Raw genomic sequence first — 19,006 nt, forward strand, 5'->3', positions numbered from 1 at the left:
TATAAAACAGAATACAAGAAATGCTTCTTTCTTGTACTTTCTAAATTTTTATTCTCATAGAATTAATATAACAATATCAATAACCTCAGATATGCATATGACATCACCTTAATGGGAGAAAGTGAAGAGGAACAGAGGAGAGCCTCTTGATGAAAGTGAAAGAGAAGCGTGAAAAAGCCAACTACTAAAAAAAAATAAAAAAAAAAAACCCATTAGTATCATGGCATTCACTCCCATAACTTCATGGCAAAGTGATGAGGATAAAATGAAAACAGTGACAGACTTTATTTTCTTGGGCTCCAAAATCACTGTGGACAGTGGCTGCAGTCATGAAATTAAAAGCTGCTTGTTCCTTGGAAGAAAAGTTATGACAAACTTCGACAGCATATTAAAAAGCAGAGACATTACTTTGTGACAAAGGCTCATATAGTCAAAGCTATGTTTTTTTTTTTCCAGTAGTTATGTATGGACATGAGAGTTGTATCATAAAGAAATCTGAGCGCTGAAGAATTGATGCTTTTGAGCTGTTGTGCTGGAGAAGACTCTTGAGAGTCCCTTGGACAGCAAGGAGATTAAATCAGTGAATCCTAAAGGAAATCAACAGTTAATAATTCATTGGAAGGACGGATACTAAAACTGAAGCTCCAAACTTTGGCCAAACGATAAGAACAACTGACTCATTGGAAAAGACCCTGAGGCTGGGAAAGGTTGAAGACAGGAGGAGAAGGGGATGACAGGGGATAAGATGGCTGGATGGCATCACTGACTCAATGGACATGAGTTTGAGTAAACTCAGGGAGATAGTGAAGGACAGGGAAACCTGGTGTGCTGCAGTCCATGAGGTCACAAAGGGTCGGACAAAACTGAATAACTGAGCAACAAAAACAACCAGTTAAATAAAAATGCTTTAATTAGAATATGTACCCTGTGACCAAACTCCCAGTCATAGGAGACTAGGGGTCCTAACCTGAGCCTCTCTGGGGAGATGGAAATGGATTAAAAAAAAAAAAAAAGTGCAAGCAGATCATCCTCTCTCATCATTCATTCTTATATCAGTGGTCAAGCTAACACTTCAATTCTTTAATTTCTGTGGTGTCTTTCCTGTTCTCTCCTGCTCTCTATAGTAGATTTTTATTCTGTTAAATCATTCTCTTTGAGACTTCAAAGTTCACATACTTATACAATCAGAGTCCTTTACCAGGAAATTCCACCATGTACATAAATAATCATGAGCACACTCAGAAACCAGGCAAATTATTTAAAAAATTGTTCTTGGTAATGTGCATGGATTGTTTCCCATTGGATTACCCTTTCTTTATCCAAATAGGGTCCTTGAAAGATGAAATCATGATCATGAGTCTTTTCTTTGGTTTCTCTCTCATACTCCATCCACTCCCCTTTTAACTCACCCCACCTCACTCCCTACAGAATTTCTTTCCTTTTGGAGGCTCCTTTCCATCTATTTGTAGCTCTTAAGATTGTTTCTTCTTTTCTGCACGGGGGAAATGGAAAGAATAGCAGTGTTAGGTGGAAAATCGGAGGAGCACACGGGATAAAAGGTGTTAAAATAATGTTGAACAAGTATTTGGTTTCTAAATCTATGTTTCATCCCTATTGAGGCTTTTGCAATTTAGATTTCTCTAAAATATATATGACTTGTTTGCTCTCTGCTCTCTTCCTCTCACTCTCCTTTTTTATAGCTTGCTGGCTTCTTATTTCAGAAATCCAAATAGGAAAGGAATATGTAGTCAGTGCATAGATAGGGTTAGAATACATTAAATTATCATCACTCCTTCACATTTGCTAAGAATCACATGTCTAGAATGAAGTAATCAGCTGAATCAGTTGTCTTGCATAATCCCAATGAGACTTCACTTTCTCTCAGGTGTGTTCATAAATCCTAGATTTTTAAGAAAGATGGCTAGGACCATTCATTCCCTCTCCTATGACTCTCTGAGCTTTCATCATTTCCAAATTTATCTGTGAAAGGCTTCTTTCACAATTAGGTTACCTAATTGTGATCTAATGTCTGCACTCAGATCCAGCCTGCATAATGTTCCCTGTCCTCAGTGACTTGAATATTGGCTCAGAGAGAAAACTGGCCAGAATTCTAGCTCCAGAAATCTCAGCATGGCCTTCTAAACTTCTCTGGCTCTTAGGCTTCTAACCTCTTGAATCCCATGGTCTTTTTACACTCTCAGTTATTTCAGCTCTGCACCCGTTTGAATGTCTACCACTGTGCAGTTTCTTTGGGCACTGTAGTTTCCAGGCCCCCAGATAGGAGTTAACATTCCTATCCTATAGATATTCTCGAGATTCAGAATTCCAAACTGACCCTGCAATCCTTCTGGATATTTTTTCAGAAACTTGCTCATGAAAATGCAATTTGACAATGACAGTCAAGTTCTCTCCTCTTATCCCCTCTTATTCCACGGTTGGAAAGAAAAGCTTTCACATGATTGCCTGTGAAGGTGTTGTTTCCAATTGTCAAGCCAGTTTCATGAACACTGGGTTTGTTCTTTGTTTCTCTTAGGATTTGTGCGTCTGACTGGAGGGGATGGACCCTGCTCAGGGCAAGTAGAAGTGCATTCTGGAGAAGCCTGGACCCCAGTGTCTGATGGAAACTTCAGACTCCCTACTGCCCAGGTCATCTGTACAGAGCTGGGGTGTGGCAAGGCTGTGTCTGTCGTGGGACATGCATCCTTCAGAGAGTCTGATGACCGGGTCTGGACTGAAGAGTTCAGGTGTGAGGGGGAGGAGCCTGAGCTCCGGGTCTGCCCCAGGGTGCCCTGTCCAGGGGGCACGTGTCACAACAGTGGAGCTGCTCAGGTTGTCTGTTCAGGTGAGATGCACGGCAGGACTTAACCTCTGTGTACACTCAGTTCAAGCTAAAAAAGAAATCAGATTTTGCTGAAATCCTGTCTTTTTCTATCAGTGTACACAGACATCCGGCTCATGAAAAGCGGCACCTCTAGGTGTGAAGGGTGGGTGGAGATGAATATTTCTGGACAATGGAGAGCTCTCTGTGCCTCCCACTGGAGTCTGGCCAATGCCAATGTTGTCTGTCGTCAGCTTGGCTGTGGAGTCGCCATCTCCACCCCAAATGGAGCAGAAGGAAGTGATCGACTCTGGAAAGCCCGATTTCACTGCTCAGGGGCTGAGTCCTTCCTGTGGCAATGCCCTGTGACTGCCCTGGGTGTTCCTGACTGTTCCCATGGCAACACGGCCTCTGTGATCTGCTCAGGTAAGACAGGGGAGGGCTACTATACTTAGGATGCTCCTGGAGTGAAATGTCCCCAGAGCAGAAAGATGGGAAAACGTGCTTAAAAAGGAAGATATTCTGTAGTGAAATGTTTAATCTTGTTATTGAAGTCAGGTTTCAGCTGCTCATTACTCAAGAATCCAATACTGAGAGACAAGTGTGAGGTAGAATTAAAGATAGTTTTATTGAGGAAAGCAGCAGTTCTGGGGAGACAGAGGACTAATGTACCAAAGAACCAGCTCCTCTTTGCTGATCAGGTGCAAGAGTTTTTAAATGGGAATTTCAGGAGTGCACAGGTAGAGGTCTTCTCAGGTCTGACAAAATTGGTCCACTAGAAAAGGGATTCGCAAATCACTTCAGTTTTCTTGCCTTGAGAGCCCCATGAACAGTATGAAAAAGCAAAAAGATAGGACACTGAAAGATGAACTCCCCAGGTCGGTAGGTGCCCAATATGCTACTGGAGATCAGTGGAGAAATACCTCCAGAAAGAATGAAGAGACAGAGTCAAAGCAGAAACAACACCCACTAGTGGATGTGACTGGTGATGGAAGTAAAGTCTGATGCTGTAAAGAGCAATATTGCAAAGGAACCTGGAATGTTAGATCCATGAATCAAGGCAAAGTGGAAGTGGTGAAACAGGAGATGGCAAGAGTGAACATTGACATTTTAGAAATCAGTGAACTAAAATGGACTGGAATGGGTGAATTTAACTCAGATAACCATCACATCTACTACTGTGGGCAAGAATCCCTTAGAAGAAACGGAGTAGCCATCATAGTCAACAAAAGAGTCCTAAACACAGTACTTGGATGCAACCTCAAAAATGACAGAATGATCTCTGTTCGTTTCCAAGGAAAGCCATTCAATATCATGGTAATCCAGGTCTATGCCCCAACTAGTAATGCTGAAGAAGCTGAAGTTGAAAGGCTCTATAAAGCACCTGTGAGACTCTCTAGAACTAAAAACAACAGCAAAAAGTTGTTCTTTTCATTATAGAGGACTGGAATGCAAAAGTAGGAAGTCAAGAGATACATGGAATAGCAGGTAATTTTGGAGTACAAAATGGAGTGTGAAATGAAGCAGGACAAAGCCTTATAAAATAGAGTTTTGCCAAGAGAACACACTGGTCATAGTAAACACCCTCTTCCAACAACACAGGAGAAGACTCTACACATGGAAATCACCAGATTGTCAATACCAAAATCAGACTGATTATATTCTTTGCAGTCAAAGATGGAGAAGCTCTATAGAGTCAGCAAAAACAAGACCAGGATCAGACTGTGGCTCAGATGATGAACTCCTTATTGCCAAATTCAGACTTAAATTGAAGAAAGTAGGCAAAACCACTAGGGCATTCAGGTATAACCTAAATCAAATCTCTTACAATTATACAGAGAAAGTGAGAAATAGCTTTAAGGGACTAGATCTGATAGACAGAGTGCCTGATGAACTATGGACAGAGGTTCATGACATTGTACAGGAGAGAGGGATCAAGACCATCCCCAAGAAAAAGAAATGACAAAAAGCAAAATGACTGTCTCAGGAAGCCTTACAAATAGTTGAGAAAAGAAGAGAAGTGAAAAGCAAAGGAAAAAGGAAAGATACACCCATTTGAATGTGGAGTTCCAAAGAATAGCAAGGAGAGATAAGAAAGCCTTTCTCAGTGATCAGTGCAAAGAAATAGAGGAAAACAATAGAATGGGAAAGACTAGAGATCTCTTCAAGAAAATTAGAGATACCAAGGGAAATTTTCAAAGATGGGCACAATAAATGACAGAAATGGTATGGATCTAACAGAAGCAGAAGATATGAAGAAGAGGTGGCAAGAATACACAGAAGAACTGTACAAAAAGATCTTCATGTCCGAGAAAACCAAGATGGTGTGTTCACTCACCTAGAGCCAGACATCCTGGAATGTGAAGTCAAATGGACCTTAGGAAGCATCACTACGAATAGGGATAGTGGAGTTGATGGATTCCAGTTGAGCGCTTTCAAATTCTAAAAGATGATGCTGTGAAAATGCTGCACTCAATATGTCAGCAATGTTGGAAAATTCAGCAATGGCCACAGGAGTGGAAAAGTTCAGTTTTCATTCCAATCCCAAAGAAAGGCAATGCCAAAGAATGCTCAAACTACAGCACAGTTGTACTTATCTCACACTCTAGTAAAGTAATGCTCAAAATTCTCCAAATCGGGCTTCAATGGTACATGGACCATGAAATTTTAGGTGTTCAAGCTGGATTTAGAAAAGGCAGAGAAACCAGAGACCACATTGGCAACATCCGTTGGGTCATTGAAAAAGCAAGAGAGTTCCAGAAAAATATCTATTTCTGCTTTATTGACTATGGCAAAGACTTTGACTGTGTGGATCACAACAAAGTGTGGAAAATTCTTCAAGAGATGAGAATACCAGACCACCTGATCTGCCTCTTGAGAAATCTGTATGCAGATCAAGAAGCAACAGTTAGAGCTTGACCTGGAACAACAGACTGGTTCCAAATAGGGAAAGGAGTATGTCAAGGCTGTGTGTTGTCACCCTGCTTATTTAACTTATACGCAGTGTATATCATGCTAAACTTAGGGTTGGATGGAGCACAAGCTGGAACTCTGGTGGCTCAGATGGTAAAGCGTCTGTCTGCAGTGCAGGAGATGTGGGTTCGATCCCTGCATCGGGAAGAACCCCTGGAGAAGGAAATGACAGCCCACTCCAGTACTCTTGCCTGGAAAATCCCATGGACAGAAGAGTTTGGTAGTATACAGCCCACGGGGTCACAAAGAGTCAGACAGGACTGAGAGATGTCACTTTCCCTTTTAAACTATTATTATTTTGTACTATTTGATCGTTTTCCTTTGTTTCTGAATTTTTTTCATTTCTGTGATTAAATTTATTCTTTGGCTAGATTTTTTTACAAACAGAGGCACGTGGAGGACATGAGGTTAGTCTTTCCTGAGGCTCCCTAAGGTCCTGCTCCATAACATTCTCATCGTTCACTCATATTTTCAGGGGAAAGAAGTGCTAAGAAATGCTAAAAAGTGTTATGTCAGGGAAAGAAATGTCTAGATGAATAATATTTTTATGAGACATTATTATTTAAGGATAGTAATAGAGAACAATGTACAAACAATAAGTGTACACCTAGGTCATGTTCCCCAACCTAGATCTACAAAGAGAACATTCATAGCAGCACAGAATCACTATTACCTCCCAATAGCTGTGTCCTCCTCCTCTCCTGGGAGAGCTGCTTACCTAAGACTTGTACTGCCATAGAATATATTGTCAGTTTGTGAACTTTATGTAAAACCATATCGTATGTTTTCTTTTGAGTCTAACTTCTTTGACTCCAAACTGTGTTTGAGATTCAATCATGATGTTGTTTATGGCAACATTTTTATTCATTTTTATTATTTTATAGTATTCCTTTGAATGATCACATGACCATGCACTGATCCATTCAAGTAATGGCAGAGATTTGAATTTGTTTCCAGTTCTGGCTATTACAAATATAATGGTGCAAATTACCATGATGATGACTTCTGGCAGAAATACTTTTTATGATTTTTGTGTGTTTAATTCTTGGTCTTATATTTTAATTTCTTAATGGTATGCTATACTTCTGTGAGCCAAGTTACTAATCTTAGGTTTGACTTATGACCTTTTTCCCTGTACATGTAGTGCTCCTTCAGTCAGTCAGTTCAGTTCAGTCACTCAGTCATGTCCGACTCTTTGTGACCGCATGTCTGCAGCACACCAAGCTTCTTTGTCCTTCACCATCTCCCGGAGCTTGCTCAAACTCATATCTATTGAGTCAGTGATAACATCCAATCATCTCATCCTCTGTCATCTCCTTCTCCTCCTGCCTTCTATCTTTCCCAGCATCAGAGTCTTTACCAACGGGTCAGTTCTTCCTATCATGTGGACAAAGAACAGAAGATTCAGCTTCAGCATCAGTCTTTCCAATGAATATTAAGGATTGATTTCCTTTAGGATTGACTGTTTGATCTCCTTGCAGCCCGAGGGACTCTCAAGAGTCTTCTCCAACACCACAGTTCAAGAGCATCATTTCTTCAGTGCTCAGCTTTCTTTATGGTCCAACTCTCACATCTATACATGACTACTAGAAAAACCAAAGCTTTGTTGAACCTTCATTTGCAAAGTAATGTCTCTACTTTTTAAAATGCTGTGTAGGTTGGTCATAGCTTTTCTTACAAGGAGCAAGTGTCTTTTAATATCATGGCTGCAGTCACCATATATAGTGATTTTGGTTCCCAAGAAAAGAAAGTCTCTCACTTTTTCCATTGTTTCCTCATCTATTTGCCATGAAGTGATGGGACCAGATGCCATGATCTTCGTTTTTTGAATGTTGAGTTTTAAGCCAACATTTTCAGTCACCTCTTTCACTTACATCAAGAGGCTGTTTGGTTCTTCTTCACTTTATGCTATAAGAGTGGTGTCATCTGCATATCTGAGATTATTGATATTTCTGTCGGCAATCTTGACTCCAGGTTGTGCTTCATCCAGCCTGGCATTTCACATGATGTACTCTGCATATAAGTTAAATAAACAGAGTGACAATATACAGCCTTGCAGTACTCCTTTCTCAGTTTTGAACCAGTCCATTGTTCCAGTCCACAGAGCTCCTTAAATCCTTCTGAAAAGAACTTTGTCTACTCCAAAATCACAAAAATGTTCTCTGAGAATACCTCACAGAAGTGAAATCATTTTTCTTTTGCATAAAATTGTACACTGATTCTAGGATTGATATCTGTGTAGAATAAGGTTAAGTGTCATGTTTTCATGTGGGTATCCAGTTGAAGCAGAATCTTTTTTCTGAAAATACTATTCCCCACTGCAGTGCCATCTTAGTGATAAGTGAAAGGGCACATACATCTGAGCACTTCTTTAAGACTCTCTATTCTGTTCCACTGTATCATTTGTCTATCCTTGCCCCTATACCACATTTTCTTAATTATTGTAGCTTCAAGTAAGTATTGAACCTTCTCTGGTGGCTCAGATGGTAAAGAATCTGCCTGCAATGTGGGAGACCTGGATTCGATCCCTGGGTTGGGAAGATCCCCTGGAGAAGGGCGTGGCAACCCACTTCAGTATTCTTGCCTGGACAACTCCCATGGACAGAGGAGCCTGGTGGGCTACAGTCTGTTCGGCCACAAAGAGTTTGACATGACTGAGTGACTAAGCACACCAGTAAGTCTCAGTTCAGTTCAGTCGCTCAGTCATATTTGACTCTTTGGGACCCCATGGACTGCAGCATGCCAGGCCTCCCTGTCCATCACCAACTCCTGCAGTTTACTCAAACTCCTGTCCATTGAGTTGGTGATGGCATCCAACCACCTTATCCTCAGTCATCCCCTTCTCCTCCTGCCTTCACTCTTTCCCAGCATCAGAATATTTTCCAATAAGTCAGTTCTTTGCATCAGGTGGCCAAAGTATCAGAGTTTCAGCTTCAGTATCAGTCCTTCCAGTGAATATTCAGGACTGATTTAAGATTGACTGGTTGGATCTCCTTGCAGTCCAAGGAACTTTCAAGAGTCTTCTCCAACACTACACTTCAAAAGCATCAATTCTTCAGTGCTAAGCTTAGCCCAACTCTCACATCCATATAGGCTGGAAAAACCATAGCTTTGATCAGACAGACATTTGTTGGCAAAGCAATGTGTCTGTTTTTTAATATGCTGTCTAAGTTGGTCATAGCTTTTCTTCCAAAGACTAAGTATCTTTTAATTTCATGGCTGCAGTCATCATCTGTAGTGATTTTGGAGCCCCCAAAACTGAAGTCTCTCACTGTTTCCATTGTTTCCCCACCTATTTGCCATGAAGTGATGGGACTGGATGCCATGATCTTAGTTTTCTGAATGTTGAGTTTTAAGCCAACTTTTTCACTCTGAAAAAGATCTAAGGAGACTCTTGATGAAAGTGAAACTTTCTGCCATAATGGTGGTGTCATCTGCATATCTGCAGTTATTGATATTTCTCCTGGCAATCTTGATTCCTGGGTAACTTTAATTTAAAGAAGTTATGTTGTTGCTTCTCTTGCCAGCTGCTTAGCTCATTCTTGGGTTTTATATTTTGTATACATTTTTGAACTGAAGCTCCAATACTTTGGCCACCTGATGTGAAGAGCTGACTCATTTGAGAAGACCTTTATGCTGGAAAAGCTTAAAGGGGGGAGCAGAAGGCGACGACAGAGGATGAGATGGTTGGATGACATCACTGACTCAATGGACATGATTTTGAGTAAACTCTGGGAGTTGGTGATTGACAGGGAGTTCTGATGTGTTGCAGTCAATGGAGTTGCAAAGAAGTGCACATGACTGAATGACTGAACGACAATAACATCAGTTTTGAATCAGTTTGTCATGATTCACACACACAAAAGCATAAGGGAATTTGATTACAATTAGATTTAATCTGTATATAAATTTGAGAATGATTGACTTTGACAGCATTGAGTTTCCCAATTCGTTGGGAAAATATATTCCTTCATTCAGTTTGGTCTTGAATTTCTCTCAAATGTTTTGCACATCTTTAACTAGGTTTTCTCATAAGCATTTTATAGGTTTGATGTTATTCAGTCAGTCAGTTCAGTCACTCAGTCGTGTCTGACTCTTTGCGACCCCATGGACTGCAGCACACCAGGCCTCCCTGTCCATCACCAACTCCTGGAACCCTCTCAAACTCATGTCCATTGAGTCAGTGATGTCATGCAACAATCCCATCCTGTGTTGTCCTCTTCTCTTCCCACCTTCAGTCTTTCCCAGCATCAGGGTCTTTTCAAATGAGTCAACTCTTTGCATCAGGTGGCCAAAGTATTGGAGTTTCAGCTTCAACATCAATCCTTACAATGAATATTCAGGACTGATTTTATTTAGGATTGACTGGTTGAATCTCCTTGCAGTCCAAGGAACTTTCAAGAGTCTTCTCCAACACCCCAGTTCAAAAGCATCAATTCTTTGGTGCTTTCTTTACAGTCCAACGCTCATATCCATACATGACTACTGGAAAAACAATAGCCTTGACTAGATGAACCTTTGTTGGCAAAATAGTGTCTCTGTTTTTTTTTTTTTTTTTTCATTTATTTTTATTAATTGGGGGCTAATTACTTTACAATATTGTAGTGGTTTTTGCCATACATTGACATGAATCAGCCATGGATTTACATGTGTTCCCCATCCTGAACCCTGCTCCCACCTCCCTCCCCATCCCATCCCTCTGGGTCATTCCAGTGTATCAGCCCTGAGAGCTTGTCTCATGCATCCAGCTTTTTAATATGCTGTCTAGGTTGGTTATAACTTTCCTTCCAAGGAGTAAAATGAAGTGAAGTGAAGTTGCTCAGTCTTGTCTGACTCTTTGCCATCCCATGGACTGTAACCCACCAGGCTCCTCCATCCATGAAATTTTCCAGGCAAGAGTACTGGAGTGTATGCCATTCCCTTCTCCAGGGGATCTTCCCAACCAGAGTATGTGTCTTTTAATTTCATGGCTGCAATCGCCATCTGCAGTGATTTTGGAGCCCCCCCAAAAAAGTCAGCCACTGTTTCCAATGTTTCCCCATCTATTTGCCATGAAGTGATGGGACCAGATTCCATGATCTTACTTTTCTAGATGTTGAGCTTTAAGCCATCTTTTTCACTCTCCTCTTTCACTTTCATCAAGAGGCTCTCTAGTTCTTCTTCACTTTCTGCCATATGGTGTGATCTCCATATCTGAGGTTATTGATATTTCTCGTGGCAATCTTGATTCCAGCTTGTGCTTCATTTAGCTCAGCGTTTTTAATGATGTATTCTGCATATAAGTTAAATAAGTAGGGTGAAAACATGCAGCCTTGACGTACTCCTTTTCCTATTTGGAACCAGCTTGTTGTTCCATATCCAGTTCTAACTGTTGCTTCCTGACGTGCATACAGATTTCTCAAGAGGCAGGTCAGGAGGTCTGGTATTTTCATCTCTTAAAGAATTTTCTACAGTTTGTTGTGATCCAAACAGTCAAAGGCTTTGGCATGGTCAGTAAAGCAGAAATAGATAGGTTTCTGGAACTCTCTTGCTTTTTTGATGATGCAATGGATGTTGGCAATTTGATCTCTGGTTCCTCTGCCTTTTCTAAATGCAGCTTGAACATCTGGAAGTTCATGGTTCATGTTTTGTTGAAGCCTGATTTGGAGAATTTTGAGCATTACTTTACAAGTGTGTGAGATGGTGCAATTGTGCAACAGTATGAGCATTCTTTGGCATTGCTTTTCTTTGGGATTGGAATGAAAACTGACCTTTTCCAGTCCTGTGGCCACTGCTGAGTTTTCCAAATTTATGGCATGCTGTGTGCAGCTCTTTCACAGCATCGTCTTTTAGGATTTGAAATAGCTCAACTGGCATTCCATCACCTCCACTAGCTTTGTTCATAGTGATGCTTCCTAAGGCCCACTTGACTTCACATTCCAGGATGTCTGGCTCTATGTGAGTGATCACACCATCATGATTATCTGGATTATGAAGATCTTTTTTGTACAGTTTTGTGTATTCTTGCCACCTTTTCTTAATATCTTCTGCTTCTGTTACGTTCATAACATTTCTGTCCTTTATTGAGCCCATCTTTGCGTGAAATGTTCCCTGGGTATCTCTAATTTTCTTGAAGAGATCTCTAGTCTTTCTCATTCTATTGTTTTCCTCTGTTTCTTTGCACTGATCACTGAGGAAGGCTTTCTTATCTCCCCTTGCTATTCTTTGGAACTCTGCATTCACATGGGCATATCCTTCCTTTTCTCCTTTGCTTTTCGCTTCTCTTCTTTTCTTAACTATTTGTAAGCCTTCCTGAGACAGCTATTTTGCTTTTTGTCATTTCTTTTTCTTGCTGATGGTCTTTCTCACTGCCTCCTGTACAGTGTCATGAACCTCCATCCATAGTTCATCAGGCACTCTGTCTATCAGATCTAGTCCCTTAAAGCTATTTTCACTTCCACTGTAAGGGATGTGATTTAGGTCATACTTGAATGGTCAAGTGTTTTTGCCTACTTCCTTCAATTTCAGTCTGAATTTGGTAATAAGGAGTTCATCATCTGAGCCACAGTCAGCTCCCGGTCTTGTTTTTGCTGACTCTATAGAGCTTCTCCTTGACTGCAAAGAATATAATCAATCTGATTTTGGTATTGACCATCTGGTGATGTCCATGTGTAGAGTCTTCTCCTGTGCTGTTGGAAGAGGGTGTTTGCTATGACCGATGCGTTCTCTTGACAAAACTCTGTTAGCCTTTGTCCTGCTTCATTCTGTACTCCAAGGGCTAATTTGCCTGTTACTGCAGGTGTTTCTTGACTTCCTACTTTTGCCTTCCAGTCCCCTATAATGAAAAGGACATCTTTTTTTGTTGTTGTTAGTTCTAGAGAGTCTCGTAGGTGCTTCATAGAACCGTTCAACTTCAGCTTCTTCAGCAGTAATGGTTGGGACATAGACTGGGATTACCGTGATATTGAATGGTTTGCCTTGGAAATGAACAGAGATCATTCTGTCATTTTTGAGATTGCATCCAAGTACCGCATTTTAGACTCTTTTGTTGCTTATGATGGCTCCTCTGTTTCTTGTGAGAGATTCTTGCCCACAGTAGTAGATAATGGTCATCAGAGTTAAATTCACCCATTCCAGTCCATTTTAGTTCACTGATTCCTAAAATGTCGATGTTCACTTTTGTCATCTCCTATTTGATCACTTCCAAATTGCCTGATTCGTGGGCCTAATATTCCCGGTTCCTGTGCAATATTTTTCTTTACAGCATCAGACCTTGCTTCCATCACTAGTCACATCCACTATTGGGTGTTTTTTTTGTTTGTTTGTTTGTTTTCCTTTGGCTCTGTCTCTTTATTCTTTCTGAAGTTATTTCTCCACTGATATCCAGTAGCCTATTGGGCACCTACTGACCTGGGGAGTATGTTATTAGTGTTAGTATTAGTATTAGTTAGTCACTGAAGTTATTAGTGTTTCCTTTAGAAAAGGATTTCTAGGAATAAATTCTCTCTGAATGTCACCTGGGTTCCCCAAATGTTAGGTTAGTATTTTCCTTTAATCCTTCTTTCTTTCTTTCCTCTCTCTCTCTCGCTCTATTTTTCTCTCTCTATCTCTCTCACTCTAGCTTTCCCTCTCTCTCCTTCTTGGTCTCCCTAGCCCCATTTTTCCCTGAGTGTGTAAAATCTTTCTGTATTAAGTTGCAGACATGATGCTCCTTTATCCCTCCCTCCTGACAACTACAACAAAATACTTCAGGGAATTTCCTTACACAACCACAGTTCAGTCAAACCTTTAGAGATGTTAGTTCCAGATGACATCTAAGTGTAATCACATGAGAAACCGCAAAGGTAGACCTGCCAGGTTGCATCTTTCCCAAATTACTGACCCAGGAAATCATGAGCAAAATTAAAAAAAAAAATTACTTTCAACTGCTAAGTTTGGGGGAAATTTTGTTATATAGTATTATTAAACAGGCACTTACCATATGACCAGCTTTTCTAAATAGAGGAATATTTATCCTCTGATCTTGCATTTTACTGTTTCTTCTTTATGTTGATCTAATGTGCTGATACACGCATTCTCTAGTTCTTAATTCAGCTATTAACTTTTACAGCTGTAGAGTTTTCATTTGTTTTAGTTATCATTTCTCTGCCAAGATACATATTGTGTTAATTAATTCTTTGAAAACTTTAATCGTGGCTATTTAAATTCTCTGTCAGACTATAAAACTCTTAGAGGAAAACATAGGTAGAACACATAGGTTTGACATTAATTGCAGCAAGATATTTTTTGACCAACCTCCTAGAGTAAGGAAAATAAAAACAAAAATAAACAAGTAGGGCCTAATTAAACTTAAAAGCTTTTGCATAGTAAAGGAAGCCATAAACAGAACAAAAATACAACTTTCAGAATGGGAGAAAATATTTGCAAATGAAGCAACTGACAAGGGATTAATCTTCAAAATACACAAACAACTCAGTATCAGCAAACCAAAGAACTCAATGAAAAACTGGGAAAAAGACATAAATAGACATTTTCACAGACATACAGATGGCTAACAAATGCATGAAAAGATGTTCAACATCACTAAATATTAAAGAGATGTAAATAAAAACTATAGTCAGGTATTACTTCACACCAGTCAGAAGGTCTATCATTAAAAAATCTACAAACAATAAATGCTGGAGAGAATGCACAGAAAAGGGAATCCTCCTATATATGGGTGTGTAAATTGATACAACTACTATGGAGAACAGTATGGAGGTTCCTCAAAAAACTAAAAATAGAACTATTGTAGGATACAACAATCCCACTCCTGGTCATATACCTGGAGAAAATCATCATTCAAAAAGACACATTCATCCTGATGTTCACTGCAGCACTATTTACAACAGCCAGGACATGGAAGCAACCTAAATGTCCCTCACAGGAGGAATGGATAGAGAAGATGTGATACATATATTAAATGGAATATTACTCAGCCATAAACAGGGAAAAAAGTTGTGTCATTTGCAGAGACATGGATAGACTTGCAGATTGTCATGTAAAGTGAAGTAAATCAGAAAGAGAAAAACAAATATTGTATAACATCACTTCTATGTGGAATCTAGAAAAATGGTAGAGATGAACCTAATGCAAAGCAGAAATAGAAACGCCACAAAGGTAACAAATATATGGACACTAAGAGGGGAAGTGAAGAATGGGATGAATTGGGACGTTGAGATTGGAATATACATACTATTGATGTGCTGTGCTTTGTGCTTAGTCCCTCAGTCGTGTCCAGCTCTTTGTGACCCCATGGACTGTAGCCCTCCAGGCTCCTCTGTCCATGGGGATTCTCCAGGAAAGAATAGTGGAGTGGGTTGCCATGCCCTTCTCCAGGGAATCTTCCCAACCCAAGGATCAAACCCAGGTCTCCTGCATTGCAGGCGGATTCTTTACCATATGAGCCACCAGACTCAAAAGCCCTACGCTATTGGTACTAAGTAGAAAATAGATATTGCCTGGAGAATCCCATAGACATGGAGCCTGATGGGCTACAATCCACAGTGTCACGGAGTCAGACATGATTGAAGTGACTTAGCATGCACACACACATTATAACCTATTGTATAGCACAGGGAACGCTACTCAGTGTTTTGTGGTGACCTAAATAGGAAGTAAATTCAAGAAAGAGGGGATATACATATATACATATATGTGTGTGTGTGTGTGTGTGTGTGTGTTGTTGCTACTGTTTAGTTGCTGAGTTGTGTCCAACTCTTTTGTAACCCCTTGGACTGCAGCCTGCCATGCTCCTTTGTCCATAGTATTTCCCAGGCAAGAATGCTGGGGCGGGGGGGGGGGGGCTTGCCATTTTTTTCTCCAGGGGATCTTCCTAATCCAGGGATGGAACCGCAGTCTCCTGTTTGGCAGGTTGATTCTTTACCATTGAGTCACCTAGGAAGCCCGTATATATACTTATAACCTACTAAATTTGCTGTATAGCAGAAGCTACCACAACATTGTAAAGCAGTTATACTCAAATAAAAATTAATAAAAATAAAATATATTCTCTGTTCAGTTGAGTTTAGTCACTCAGTCGTGTCCAACTCTTTGCGAACCCATGAATCACAGCACACCAGGCTTCCCTGTCCATCACAAACTCCCAGAGTTTACTCAAACTCATGCCCATCGAGTCGGTGATGCCATCCAGAGATCTCATCCTCTGTCATCCCCTTCACCTCCTGCCCCTAATCCCCCCCAGTATCAGGGTCTTTTCCAATGAGTCAACTCTTCGCATGAGGTGGCTGAAGTATTGGAGTTTCGGCTTCAGCATCAGCCCTTCCAATGAACACCCAGGACTGGTCTCCTTTAGGTAATTCTAAGAGCCAAATACCCTGGGAAATATTTTAATGTTTCTTTTTCCTCTTGGTTTTCCATGAGATCTCTTTTGTATATGTGTTTTTTAAAACACAAACATTGTAGATAAAAAATTGTACAAATCCTTCAGAAAGGATCTTGTTTTGCTTCTTCTATTTAAGGGATAGATTTAAGGACAGACCAATTTATTTAAATCCATTCTTAAGGCAAACCTGGCTTAAAACAGGAATTGTGGCCTTGTCAGTACCAGGGCTCCTCATAGAGAAAGGAGGCACTAAGATTATGATAACTTTACTGGTATGTTGCAGTTTTCATCTCAGCTCCATCACTAGGTCATTATTTGTTTTTATTTATTTATTTTTCTTTTGAAATTTTTACTTTGTATTGGGGTATAGCAGATTAACAGTGTTACTATAGTTGCAGGTGAACAGCAGGGACTCAGACATACATATACATGTATCCATTCTCCCCCAAATCCACCCCCTCTCCTAAAAATTATTTGCTTTAACTGAGTTTCCTGTTGTTCAACCCTCCCAACCCTCTAATAATTGCTGTTTCTTCAGGAAACCAGACCCAGGTGCTGCCCCAGTGCAACGACTCCGTGTCTGAACCAGCAGGGTCTGCAGCTTCAGAGGAGAGCGCCCCCTACTGCTCAGGTGAGGGTCCCACAGGACAGAAGACCCTATTCATTCCACAGGTCACCGCCCCATTGTCCCATTTCTCTCTCCTCAGACAGCAGACAGCTCCGCCTGGTGGACGGGGGCGGTCCCTGCGCCGGGAGAGTGGAGATCCTTGACCAGGGCTCCTGGGGCACCATCTGTGATGACGGTTGGGACCTGGACGATGCCCGCGTGGTGTGCAGACAGCTGGGCTGTGGAGAAGCCCTCAATGCCACGGGGTCTGCTCACTTCGGGGCAGGATCAGGGCCCATCTGGATGGACGACCTGAACTGCTCAGGAAATGAGTCCCACGTGTGGAGGTGCCCTTCCCGGGGCTGGGGGCGGCACGACTGCAGACACAAGGAGGACGCGGGGGTCATCTGCTCAGGTCCGTACTGCACATTGTCCACAGTTTGGGGAAGGGATGGGGCTCTGGAGGACGGGATCTGAGCCCCGAGGGAGAGATGCTGAAAGGACCAGAGAAGGAGGCTTCCTCCCAGGGAGCTTATCTTTCCAGCAGACAAGAAGATGAGGTGCTTTCATTTCCTCCTGCAGCTGACGATCTGGTCCTTTCTTCTCAAAGTCTTCCCTGGCAGAGTCTTTTTTCACAGTTTTTCTTGAAATCAGGGCTCACTCTTCTGGTACATATGGTAGAGAAGTCTTAAAGCCATGGTGCTAGTTTTTGTTTGTTGTGTAACAAATTGCCACATAGCTAATGGTTTAAAACAACACATTTATTTCCTTACACTTCTGTAGCTTAGATATCCAGCAGGGATCTCACTGGACTGGGATCAAGGTTTCAGCAGGGCCACATCACTTCTGAGCCTCTGGGAAAGAATCTGTTTCCTGTCTTTTCAAGCTTCTAGAAACCTCCTGCCTTCCTTCACTCGTAACCCCATTCTGTTCATCATCAGACCAGCAATGCTCCACCCCTCTAGCCATTATCCATATTCACATGTCCCTCTAGCCAGAACGAGGAAAAGTATTCCACTTTAAAGGATAGTGAGGCTAAGAATGTGATTAGACTGTGCTCAGGTGGTTAATCCACCATATTTCAGGTTAATCTCAACATCCCAAGGTCCTTACCTTAATCAAAAGTCCCCTTTGCCAGATAAGGAAACAGTCACAGGTCCATTTTCTATCTGCCTCCACACTGTCCACATCACATCCCTTTCACACACTCTTTAGATGTTTTGTCAGGAAGCAGGAGTCAGCTCCCTCTCCCTGCAGGTGTCCAGGCTGGTCTTCCTCTCAGTTCGTATCCACTACATCATGGTGGTAGAAATATTTAGAAAGACAGACACAAATGGACAAAGTCGGATAGAAAAGAGACAAGCTTCACTCTGGTCATCTAATGGATTTACTTCCTCAGCTGGGTCACAGATGAATGTTGACAATTTTGGGGAGAGAGGAAAACCCGGAACACTGAGTGCAGTGCTCACTGTGTCCTGTCTTTTCCATTTCGATCTTAGAGTTCCTGGCCCTCAGGATGGTGAGCGAGGACCAGCAGTGTGCTGGGTGGCTGGAAGTTTTCTACAACGGGACCTGGGGCAGTGTCTGCCGCAGCCCCATGGATGATGTCACCGTGTCCATCATCTGCAGTCAGCTTGGCTGTGGGGACAGTGGAACCCTCAACTCTTCTGTTGGTCTTAGGGAAGGTTCTAGACCCCGGTGGGTAGATTTAATCCAATGTCGGAAAACTGATACCTCTCTCTGGCAGTGTCCTTCTGACCCATGGAAATACAGTTCATGCTCTCCAAAGGAGGAAGCCTACATCTCATGTGCAGGTGACTCATGTCTGTTTCTGTGTCTGTCCCAAACCTGTAGGGTGTTATTAGTGAGATTTCATATTTTAAAATCTAAGTGATGCACTTAAATTGAATTTATAAAATGAAGTTTGGATGGAGCTAATTTGATCCACATGTTTCAAACTTGTTTTATTAAAAATTTTTGATATAATTGATATAACTTTATATTGTTTGCCATTGAACATAATGGTTATGTATTTTTGTATATTGATATATGGTCACTGCATTAAGTCTAGTTATATCCATCACCATATATGTAGCTAAACATTCTATATTTGATAAGAATGTTTAAGATGTATTTTCTCACCGTCTTTCAAATAGACAATATGGTATTCACTATGGTCACCATGGTCTACACTTATTAATTTTGTAACTCATGTTTATATCTTTTGACTACCTTTGCTCACACC

At 41.1% G+C, this 19,006-nt stretch overlaps 1 protein-coding gene across 1 annotated transcript in view; it reads left to right on the forward strand.

Moving 5' to 3' along the window:
• The window catches only part of LOC136168399 (antigen WC1.1-like), a 112,113-nt gene that overhangs the window by 83,467 nt on the left and 9,640 nt on the right, over positions 1-19,006 (forward strand). Inside the window, exons 9-13 of the mRNA XM_065935850.1 lie at positions 2,534-2,842; positions 2,936-3,244; positions 16,693-16,785; positions 16,862-17,176; positions 18,261-18,575. Of these exons, the coding sequence (XP_065791922.1) occupies positions 2,534-2,842; positions 2,936-3,244; positions 16,693-16,785; positions 16,862-17,176; positions 18,261-18,575 (1,341 nt within the window). The remainder of the gene's footprint in view (positions 1-2,533; positions 2,843-2,935; positions 3,245-16,692; positions 16,786-16,861; positions 17,177-18,260; positions 18,576-19,006) is intronic.

This window comes from Muntiacus reevesi, chromosome 1 (assembly GCF_963930625.1).
Source record: "Muntiacus reevesi chromosome 1, mMunRee1.1, whole genome shotgun sequence".
NCBI classification, from domain to species: Eukaryota; Metazoa; Chordata; class Mammalia; order Artiodactyla; family Cervidae; genus Muntiacus; species Muntiacus reevesi.